At 39.0% G+C, this 12,019-nt stretch overlaps 1 protein-coding gene across 23 annotated transcripts in view; it reads left to right on the plus strand.

Moving 5' to 3' along the window:
• Positions 1-12,019, plus strand: part of SH3D19 (SH3 domain containing 19) — a 204,548-nt gene that overhangs the window by 92,662 nt on the left and 99,867 nt on the right. For 11 of the 23 annotated variants that reach the window (XM_086346344.1, XM_086346345.1, XM_086346354.1 and 8 more), the window contains one exon: positions 5,153-5,192. In XM_086346344.1, coding sequence (XP_086202470.1) covers positions 5,153-5,192 — 40 coding nt within the window. Of the gene's footprint in view, positions 1-3,278; positions 3,395-4,476; positions 5,071-5,152; positions 5,193-12,019 lie in introns of those variants that run through there. The other 12 variants (XM_086346348.1, XM_086346363.1, XM_086346359.1 and 9 more) reach the window with 7 other exon arrangements.

The raw sequence follows: 12,019 nt of genomic DNA on the forward strand, positions 1-12,019 counted from the left end.
AAGACTCTTGAGAGTCCCTTGGACTGCAAGGAGATCCAACCTGTCCATCCTAAAGGAGATCAGTCCTGGGTGTTCATTGGAAGGCCTGATGCTAAAGCTGAAACTCCAGTACTTTGGCCACCTGATGTGAAGAACTGACTCACTTGAAAAGACCCTCATGCTGGGAATGATTGAAGGTGAGATGAGAAGGGGATGACAGAGGATGAGATTATTGTTTGGCATCACTGACTCAGTGGACATGAGTTTGAGTCAACTCTGGGAGTTGGTGATGTATAGGGAGGCCTGGCGTGCTGTGGTCCATGGGGTTGCAAAGAGTCAGACACTACTAAGCAACTGAACTGAACTGAACTGAAACTAGTCACTGTGGAAGACTCAAAAGTGGCTAAAAATCAATTTGGAAATACACCTGAAGAAGGATGGGGAATAGTAATTAGAAGGAGGAGGTGACTAGGTATTAGCTGCCGTCAGTAATTTGTAGAATGAATCCTGGGTTCTTTCCAAGTAGACATAATTGTCATTTTCTCAGGAAATGACATTTAAAGATTTTAGGAGAGCCTCTGAAACTCTCATCTGAGACATGTAAAATTCCATCCATGTACTATTGAGGAGAATCAGTTTTGCCATCTTTTAAAGAGTCATTAAAATAAGATTTGTGAACCTTGAGTATCTTCTCTCTTCTCATGGAGGAATTCATTGTTTTATTTATTCTGTTTGCCATAAGGTGCAAAGAATTCTTCTTCAGAACATGTAGATCTTTCAGTTAATACTGACTAGCGTTGATCATTCTTTAAAATAACATAAACTATTCATGTATCATCCCAAGCTGGAATGTGTAAGTAATGCTTGGAAATCTGATGCATAATCCCTTCACAAATAATAGTCATTCTAAAGAGAAATATTAGCAGTCCAACATGAAATACAAGAGAGATTCCTACTTGATTTTGAGTGTGTCTATGTATTTTCACTCCTGGGGACTGAGTCTTCCCACTAATTTCAAAGAATGACTTAGGACCTTTTTTTGCCCACTTGAGTTAGTAATATAAGTCCTGACCCAATGGGGTTTGATTTTTCCCTCCGGTTAATTGATTAGAGCCAGATCCTCAAAGCCCACATGTGTTAGAGTAGATTCTACTAAGTTCTGAGTTGGCTGTTTTAATCAAAGCAAAAGAGGACATCTGCATTTTTTTCATCTTCATTTCAAAGTGTTATATTATTAGATTCAGAATCACCCTGAATAATTAGCATCAGTAGAATCTGTCTCTCCATTTCCAAAAAGCTGTCCCTGCCAGTATCAGGACCTATTTCTACAATGGGGTATAACATCTAAATGTATAAACACTGGGATCCTGAATGTCCAGATTACTCAGGACCAGGAGTCATCAAGGCAGGAAAATGTGGTCACCTGGAGCGCTCAGACCCGTGGAGGCTCCCCAGTGCTGTCCTGATTCTTGGCCCTCTTGATGTGCCCATTGTTTCCTCGGTTGTACCTACACCATCCACGCATGCACCGTCTTGAACACCCTTTGCACCAGTTCTGCCTGTGTTCTGCCTTTGTTGTTCTTTCAGGGTGTTCTTCCACTTCCTCAATTATCTTTATTAACCAGGAGACTTGGATGAGAGGGAGCAGGAAATCTAAGGTCTCTCTCTGTCTCTTGCATGGCGTGTATGTGCGTGTGTGTGAGAGAGAGAGAGTGACTTGAACCTACAAAGCTGTACACTTGCACACAGCCGTCCAGCCATGCTAACTTTCACCTTGAAAGTATACTGCCAGGCTGCTCGGCCCCTGGAGCTATTGCATTGTCCACAGGAAATGCGCAGCGTGGGGTAACTAAATTTTAGAGTTAGGCCATTCTGTTTTTGAATTTATTTTTAATTGAGGATAGTTGCTTTGTAATATTGTGTTGGCTTCTGCCAATGAAAATTGAAACTACAATAGGGTATCCCCTCACACCTGTCAGAATGGCTGTCTTAAAAAAAAAAAAATCTACAAACATCAAATGCTGGAGAGGGTGTGGAGAAAAGGGAACCCTCTCGCACTGTTGTTGGAAATGTACATTGATGCAACCACAATGGAGAACAGTATGGAGATTCCTTAAAAAATTAGGAATAAAACTACCATATGACCCAGCAATCCCGCTACTGGGCATATACCCTGAGAAAACCATAATTGAAAAAGGCCATTCTTATTTTTAATAACTTTTCTGTGTGGAAATGGTGAGGCTTTGGGCTAGTAAGTTATCTAAGTATGTGAAGATTTGGGAAGATTTGCAAATATTTTCTCTCATAATTATTTAAAACTTAGAACTCTGAAAAATTGGGGGGGAAATGCTAAGGAATACTTGATTTGAAATAAATGGAAACCATACGCTTAAAGCACTGTCTATAGTCAAGATGGAGTGTCCGTGTTTGCTATAGATCTGTCCTCATTTTTCCTAAGGGAATTTTAATCCAAATGTTTTATTATCGTTGGCAAGATCCAGATTCTGAATCTGCCCTCAGTGCTTTGTTTTGTTCAGTCTCAGCTTTTGGATCAAAATAACCACTTATTATTTTGCCAGAAATTCAGCATTAACACTAATGTATTTCTTGACAATTGCACAAGTCTGGGCTGTCATGAGAATTACTTTGCTTAAAATAAGTATGTTAAAATGCAGACACACAGCATGCACACATACGTATTTATATGTTTTCAAGCTAAGAGACGGCTCATGGAAAAATGTGAAGTCCAGTTATTTGTGTAGTTTAAGAAAAAAGAGTAAGCCAAGAACATGAATCTTAATTTGTTTTCCATTGCCAAGAGCCCAGATGAGGGAATACTGTAAGTAATGGATAATGTACCGTTACCCTCAAATTATCAAATATATGGGTCTTAGGAGTAACATGTTATAAGCACTGTGTATGCGTATTTATGTGGAAATGTAACACATGTACACTAAGAGTGGATTTGGGAGGAAAGGTTTAAAATGTCCTCCAACAGATTATCAAGTTATTTTCTCCAATTTTAATTACTTCTCCATAGGGAAGTACAGTGTGAAGGTATTTGTATTTTCTTAGAGCAGAAAGTATTAGAATGTTGGTAGAATTTCCTGTTTTAACCAAGAATGAAGGAGAACTATGAGCCATTTGCTTCCTGAATGGCTGCATTCCAGCTGTGCGGACTGATCACACACATCTGCCAATCAGAACAGGCCTGGAGGGAACCTTGGAGGCTGAGTCTTGTTTACATGCATCGTTTCTGCATCATGACTCTGTTTCTTCCCTCCTCCTGTGTGTTGTATGTCTAGGAGGATTTGTAGGGGAATTCGCTATTACGCGCCTAAATAAGCTGTATGAAACTAAGACACCAGCCACAGCAAACTGTATTTCGGGCAGACTTAGCTCATCTTAGTTACAGGTAAGAGTTGTTACTTTGTTACGAGGATAGCTGAATGTGCATCTAGTTTCTGGCTTTACTTTGAGACAGTATACTTTACTTTTGTTAGCAAAACTAACAGGCTAAAAGCTGAAGAGGAACAGTCAAAAAATTGGAACATGTGCGCTGTATTCCTGACTTTAAATTTTATAGTACTCAACAAATGAAAAACTAGATTTTTATTTAGCGGAGGGGTAAACCAAGTTAAATTAAAAGTTTTAAAAGTGGCAGTAACACTAAGTCACTGTGTAGAGAAATTGGAACCAGAAGCATATTAACCTCATGTGTCTGGGAGAGCCTTGTAGCTAAACAAATATGTTTTATTGTGGATCTTTCTCCTTGTCAGTGTTTCAGAGAACAGTATCTTCCTGTGTGCTAACTCCTTGGTTTAAAAAGACATTTCTTTTTTATTAAGTATTCAGAAAGAATTTATACTTAACTATGTAAATCTGATTCATTTCCTTTTGTAATTTTTTCATAAAATTTCTTCAGAACTTTTAGAGAATGTTTTCGTTATCTTTATGCTGCTGCATCAGCAGTAAAATTAAGGGGGTAAGAAAGGATTCCAGTCTAATCTTTGTTTAGCCATTAAATTGTATCATGTTAGTGTTAATTCAGAAGATAGTTTAGAAAACTACCTTTTGATAATCTTGCATAGGATTTTTAAAAGTCCTTCTATAGGATTTTATTGTGGTTTTACCCATTGCTTGCTTGCTTTTTTTTTTTTTTTAACCACTGCTTTCTGTTGTTAGTTTTTTCATAACACTGCTATCTTTCTACTTCATTTATTTATTTTTAAGCATGTACTGAAGTAAAAATCATTAGTCAAAAAAAAAAGCACAACCTGTGGGTTTTGTGGTTCTTTCTCTTATATATAATAGTTTTCAGGTTGATGAAGAACATTTTAGAGTAGTACGTAGAGGCACTTCTAAAAATGACTAGCAGCTAGGCTCTGGCCTCTTATTCTGTAGCAGGATTTCTCCATTTTAACGCTGTTGACGTTTTCGGTGAGGTTATTCTTTGTTGTAGTGGTTAGTAGCGTCCCTGGTCTCTACCCGCCAGATGCCAGTAGCTCCCTCCTCCTGAGCTGTGACAACCACAGACCGTTTCCTGGCATTGCCAGGTGTCCCCCTGGGGAGGAGGAGCAAAATCGCTCCTGGTTGAGAACCACTGCCCTGTAGCCCGTGAGACCTAATTTCCTGTGAAACATGGAAACCCAACTTCTGAAGAGTTCTGGGTGATAGAGAGTTAAGGAGGAGGCTGTGCTGGTCTCAGTGTATTTGCAGATGTAGCTGACTGCTCATTTCTTTCCCCTCCCCATCCTGTTAGATGCTTTTGCCAACCATGATTCATGGAATGATTTTTTTGAGCTGAGTAATTTGTGGCTTTTCAGTTTCCTTACTTTCTTTCCTTAGCTAAACTTGTTTTGGTTTTAGCAAAGTGTTTAAAACAGCAAAGATCTTTGAAAATGAAATAATACGTGTAATGATATATTTTCTAAGTAGATGATTTTTAACAAACTGTAAAAACTTTATATGCCTGTCCTTCTTTGTATCTTTCATAACTCCTCTGTCAGATAAATCCTCTCAACTCTGAAGGAGAGCCTTATGTAGGGGAAGACACAGCAACCTTTGAACAGCCCTTTGTGAAATCTGATGGTATGGCAGCTGGTATTTAAGAACTTCTTTTCTAAGACTCCTAAAGAGCATTTTAAAATGTGACTTTCTTCTTTCTTTACAGATCGAAACGAACGAAATAAACCAGAGCATCGTTCTTCAAGGTATGAATTTATAGTTATTTAATAACTCTGTATAAAGCTTCTCTTTTAGGAAATATTATTTGGAAGAAGTGCAAGTGTCCCTTTTTGAAACACTGTATACTTGGAATCTTCCGTGGCCCTCAGGCTTCACAAGGGAAATACTGTTCATTCTCAGAACATTCTTTATAAAATTATTGACTACCTGGAAGACATGTTTTATTTTGAGAATTTGTATCAGTGACAGGTATATTTTTACAGAAAATTATTTTATCCCTGTTTCTTTTCTTCTGTGGTTTATTTCCCTCCACTTTCTTTAATTGGTATTTTTATAAATGTGTACTGCTTTTTTCTAATTATGTATAAAGCTACCATGGGCTTATAGAAATTTAAAAATTATTTTTTAAAGTAGAAATCATTAAAAAAAAAACAATGTCTTTCATCAACTGGAAATGGATGGCTACTGCTAAAAATTTGATGTAATTAATTCTTTCTAGAGCTTATCGGTATAAATATATATATATATATATTGCAGTTGAATTCTTTAAGTTCTGACTAGACAGTTTTGAATGGCCAGGAAGGTTCTGCCCCTTCAGCCCCTTATTCACGCTGAGAAGCGTGTCCTGTGAGAGCTTCACCAACACTGAAGAGTGTGTTTGAAACCCTTGTCAAACTTAAGGGATGGAGGGGGCTCAGATGGTAAAAAGTCTGCCTGCAGTGTGGGACACCCAGGTTCAACCACTGGGTCGGGAAGATCCCCTGGAGAAGGGAATGGCAACCCACTCCAGTAGTTTTTCCTGGAGAATCCCATGGACAGAGGAGCCTGGGGGGCTACAGTCCTGGGGATCACAAGGAATTGGACATAACTGAGCAACTAACACTTGTCAGACTTATATGTGGAAATTGTCTAACTTCCACTCTCTAGGCAAGAATGACAGATCTTTTTTTTTTGTTTTTTAACCTAGTTCTGTGAAGGATTGTAGCTTTTTAATATCATTTTCACCTTATTCCACATTTCCTCACTTTTCCTTTGTATTTTATATTGTGATAGTGTGATAGTGTTATTAGTTGCTCAGTCGTGTCTGACTCTCTTCGACCCCTTGAATTATAGCCCACCAGGCTCCTCTGTCCATGGAATTCTCCAGGCAAGAATACTGGAGTGGGTTGCCATTTCCTTCTCCAGGGGATCTTCCCAACCCAGGGGTCGAACCCAGATCTCCTGCAATGCAGGCAGAGTCTTTACCATCTGAGGCACCAGGGAACGTCCAGTACGTTTTGCAGAGATTGTCAATCAGAGTAAGTTACTGAGATCTAATCTGTGAGGAAAATACAGCTAAGTATTTGGGATGTAAGGTAGTTTTTTGGGGGAGGAGTATAATTCACATACATTAAAATTCACTCTTTTCGGTGTATGCTTCTATGAGTTTTGACAAACACATACAGTTAGATAGCCATAATCATAGAAAAGTGTGTAAGATTGATATTTTTAATACTTAAAAAGTAATAGAAAAAAGAATGTAAGAGGACTTTGTCAGCATGCCTGACTGTGAGTGACATAAAGTTGAAAGGGTAAAAAATACTTAGGATGATAAGACCAGGATCCATAAGACCCCTGACATACTGAAGATTTGACTGAATTAAGAATAAGAGTTTTAATTGGAACAAATGTAAATCCTTATCCCTACGGCTGAAAAATCAATGGAGCATGAAGCAGTAGGGGAGAGGTGACTTAACAATATTTTTGAAAAAACCTTGAGAGTTTAATTCTTCATAAATTCATCATGAGGGGAGTTCCCTGGTGGCTGAGGGGTTAGGATTCTGGGCTCTCACTGCCATGGCCCAGGTTCAGTCCCTGGTCAGTGAACTGAAATCCCTCATGCTCCACAGCACAGCCAACAAGAACAAAATAAATCAATCCGTTCATTAAGAGTCAAAAATTTCGTGTTGTTGCCTCCACCGCCCCCAAAAATGTCAGCATTGATTTAATTATGCTGAAAGACCTGTAATGTCCAGTATAAGAAAGTGATAGCTCTAGACCATGCTTTTGATACGCTATTCAATTCTGGGCCCACTAGGCGCTGAGAAATCGAAGTGTGCGTTGCACTGGCTCTGTCGATATTACTTGAGGTACTTAAAAGCAGAATCCTATTATCTACTCCAGAGATTCTCATTCAGTAGGTGTGGAGTGAGTAGATCATGGGAATCTGTATATTAAAGAAGTAGCGGGTGATTCTGATGGAGAGCCAGGTTGGGAAGCACTGGGATAGAGGACCACAGCTGAGTTGGGAGAGGGAAAGTGACAGAGAAGAGCTGGGTAGAAGTCAAAGCTAAGTCACAGGAAGACTTGTTTAAGGAATTGGGAGAAGTTAGCCATGGTTTGGAAGTTTGGGAAGGGGTATAAGACAGAAATAACTGGATTCAAACACCTGAAGGGCTGTAGAAGAGACTAGCAAAATTGTTCTCATAATTGCTCTTCCCAGCATTAGCTCCCAATTGCTAGGAAGAACCAGGGATCCTCGGAGGAATAGCTAATCCCAGATCCTGGAAAAGGGAAAGTCCGGGTAAGCCTGGACCCTACTGATAGGAAGGTAGGAAGTGCTCAACCAGTGGGGTCATGTCAAAAAGGCCTAGGGGGCAGCTTCAAGAGGCTCCAATTAACCAAATCTGGGACAATTTGAGTAGCAAAAATTTTAAATGACAATAGATTCTAACACATTGGATTTTTAAAAATCCAAATAGAAGAAGAAATACTTAAGTTTTTAATTATAAAGGGAAAAATGTACCTTTGTCAGTGAAGAGATCTGGTGATCACATTCTTAATCAAGTGGTCAACTTGTATGCCTATCACCATCTGTCTCACTCTCAGGTGAGACAACCTGACATTCTGTGACTCCAGCTGATGCTTAGCAGTGCACATAGATACCATTTATGGAATAGGAACCCTGGCCAAAAAAAGGTAATATGAAAAATACAAAAAGGCTAGAAAGATATTTCAGATTTTAAAAGACTATGGTTTGTTTTTTTTTTAATCTGGAATTTAAAAATCCAGATTTAAAAAAAATGCTTTGGGGATAATTAAGAAAATTTAAGTATGAACTTTATTTTAGATTTTTTGGTTAATATTTCTTTGATTAGGTGTATATAGGAAAGCTGTTATGTGGGAGAATATCCTTATTCTTAGGAGATGTAAGCAGATGTATTAGGGGTGACACAGGCTTATGTTTGCAGCATACTCTCAAATAATTCATGAACATTAAAAAACAGCAAGGTATAACAGTAAATACAGGAAAACATTAATAATTGGTGAATGGATGAAACATATATATGGGTGTTCACTGTACTATTCCTTTAGCTTTTCTGTAGACTTGAAATTTTCACAAGAAGTAGTAGAGGAGGGAATCTGGAGAAGGGGATGGCAGCCCACTCCAGGATTCTTGCCTGGAGAATCCCCACGGCCAGAGGAGCCTGGCGGGCCGCAGTCCACGGGGTCAGAGAGTCGGACCTGACTGAGCGACTAAGCACACACACAGTGAGGGAATGGGTCTGTATGTTCCGTGTTGTCCTGGGGGTAAAATATACATCTGTGGGCGCAAAGTTGAGAGAGTGGATTTCTGCACAATGTGAGGAAGGATTTCCAGACGTAGCAGGTCAAGGATGGAATGGAATCTGTGGGGGACACTGTCAAGGAAAAGCTGGACAAGCTAGTGAAGGGGATAAAATGGAGAAGTTTCACGCATAGCTAAATCATGATTCTAGACGGCTCCAGCCCTTGCTCATTCAATAGCCGATAATATTTGTTGAGAGACCCTAATCCAGGCTCAGGATACAGCAGAAAACAAGGAAAGGTCTCCAGCTTTGTGGAGCACAGAGTGCTCATTGTTTGGGATTTACATTCCCGATCGCTCACGTCAGGATCCAAGTCTTTGTACTTCTGCTTCAGGCGGTGCTCATGGTACTCAGCCTTCAACCTCTAATTTATACTTTCAGGCCCTCCAGGACTGTGATACTGGTCTTGGTAACATGCCTGGTTCACAGTAAGCACTTAATAAACAAAATTTTGAATAAATGTCAGATGTAGTTCGAAGAGAGACAGGGAATGCCAATATTTTTTCCTTGCTAACTGGAAAGAACCTGACTCTCAAAAGCTTGCCCAGGACTGCTGTTGAGTGCTTATTACTACAGCAGAGAGGAGTACGCCCTGTAAGAAAGAAGTGTTTTCCAGGAAAGGCAGTGTCCTCTGTCTGAGGTGTCTGCCGAGTCTGGCAGTGACCTGCTCTTCTGAGCAGGGCCACCCTGCCAGCCCAGCAGTGCATCAGCCAGATTAATACCTGCTGCATCAACAGGGCAGAGGGGAGAAAATATAAACAAAAGGCACTTAATTTTGGTGTGCTTTTTGGTTCTCCTCAGGCCACTTGGCAGCAAGAACATGGGCTCAATGCCCAGCATGCATAAGAGAGATGCATTTCTTTGGTTTGTGTTTTTATAAGGCCAAATACTCCTATAGCTTTCACAGTGAGAGGTGAATAAATCTGGGACGGCTGCCTGTTCTTTCATTTCAGTGCTGAAATAAAAAGGAAAGTAAAACTTTTGTCAAGTTAAAGGAAAAGTTTTATTAGGTATAGGTCAACACTAAGACCCCAAGCTAAAAAAAGCATCCCTTAAGCATTTCTGAGAGGCTTGCTGGGTGCTTTTTGATTGGTTTGTTTTGTAGAAGTCAGAAATATCTGAATTCTTGTCTTTTCCTTGTTAGTTTAAATTTACCATTTCCCAAATTGATGTCCCATGGAACTTTCTTTGTAGGATATTAATCAGTATGCAAGAAGTAAATAATTACTGCATGAAAAAATTTGGAAATGGTGAGTTAAAACAAAATTAGACATATTTCTTTACTGAGGGTCTTTGATATACTGAAATGCATTATAAAACTCCAAGTGAGAAACTTACTATAGAGGATTTTTTAAATTTGTCTGAATTTATAACTTCCTTTCCCAGACACAGGTACTAATAGCATCTAGAAAAATGTACTATGGAATGGCAGTTGGGAAACTAATTGAGAGGGAAGTAGGAGCTAAAGATAATAAAGTTAAGCCCTGTGGTAATCAGTGCCAGCAATGGAAAATTAGGAACTTTTTTTACTGCCCCAGCAGGTCTGGATAATAGGACCCAATGACTTGTGGCGACTGAAAAATAAGCTACTTTGTCTTAAAGGTTTTACATACTGCAAGGAAATAATTTATAGCAGAAAAAATAAGGCAGCAGAACAGAGAACCCTTAATCTGTTTCTCAGAAATTATCATTTGAATCTTAGTCTTTTTTAAAGCCTTTGATACCTGTTTATAAAGTTTGATGGAATTTCAGGAAAATTCACAAAAATTATTTAAAAATTAGACCAAAATAAAATTTTCTAAAATTTATAAGGAAGAACAAGAATAGCCAACTTTGAAGATCAAAACTGGGAAATGGACTCTTGCAAGCAATTAAGACTTGTTTTGTCAGTGGAGAAACTGGTCAAGGGAACAGAACGCAGAGCCCAGCAAAGATACACATGGGCTTCCCAGGGGGCGCGAGTGGTATATGGAACCTGCCTGCTAATGCAGGAGACATGAGATGTGGGTTCTATCCCTGGGTCAGGAAGCTCCCCTGACAGAGGAAGTGGCTCCCCCACTCCAGTATTCTCACCAGGAGAATCTCAAGGACAGAGGAACCTGGCCAACTACAGCCCGTAGGGTCACAAAGAGTTGGATACGACTGAGCGTCTGAGCACAGCATGCACGGTTCTGTCCGGTGCTGTGATGGAGCTGGCAATATGGGTCAGTGGGGAAAGTGCACAGGTTATCAAGTGCTGCAAGAACAATTGATTACCTGTATTAAAAAAAATTCTAGATGGAATTTGATTTATTTTATCATGTGAGGTAGAATCTAAATACATAAAAGTAAAACATTTTGAGGAAATACATGAGAATATCTTTATGATGCTGGAGTAGGGGAAAAGTTTTTAAACAAGTAGAAACCACAAAGAAAAAGATGGACAAATTTGACTATGTGAAACTTTAAAACTTATGCACATGAAGACAGCAAAAGTACGTGAAAAGACAAGTTGTTACCGAAATACACACAGGCAACAGTGGTTAGTGTCCAATATAAATACACATCAGAAAGAAAAAGACAAATAACTCAGTAGAATAGGGGCAGGGAGCTCAGAAAAGATGAATCCTAAGAAGCCTTAGCTTGCTAATGCTAAGATGTGTACCAATGTGATGATGAGATATCATTTCACTTCCACTGAGTTGGTGCAGAAATCTCAAAGATTGACAATTACAAGTGTGTGAGAGAATAATTTGATACAGCATATTTAGAGAGTAACTGAGCACTGTATGGTAAAGTTAGAAATGCCCAGACCATATAACCCAGCAGATATTAAGTACCCCAGAGAAATACTTTCACTTATGCCAAAGGAACTATGTACAGGAATGTTGAGAGTAGCACTCCTTGGACTGAGGGAACTGCAGCTTTATGGGACAGCTTATATAAATCTCAAAAACAGAATTTTGGATGATAAAAGTAAATTGTAGGAAACTGTATCCAGTCTCCTGGGATAAACCATAATGAAAAAGAATGTTTTACAAAAGAATATATAATATATATGTGTAAAATTGAGTCACTTTTGCTGTATAACAGAGATTGGCACACCGTTGTATTGGGTTGGCCAAAAAGTTCGTTTGGATTTTTCCATAACATCTTATGAAAAACCCAAATGAACTTTTCGGCCAACCCAATAAATCAACTATATATCAAATAAAAACAAAAAAAGCAAGTCATAATAGAAAGAGAGCTCAGTATGATACCATATA

Source organism: Bos grunniens, chromosome 17 (assembly GCF_055505025.1).
Source record: "Bos grunniens cultivar Pamir isolate PY7600 chromosome 17, Bosgru_T2T1.0, whole genome shotgun sequence".
In the NCBI taxonomy this organism is placed as follows: domain Eukaryota; kingdom Metazoa; phylum Chordata; class Mammalia; order Artiodactyla; family Bovidae; genus Bos; species Bos grunniens.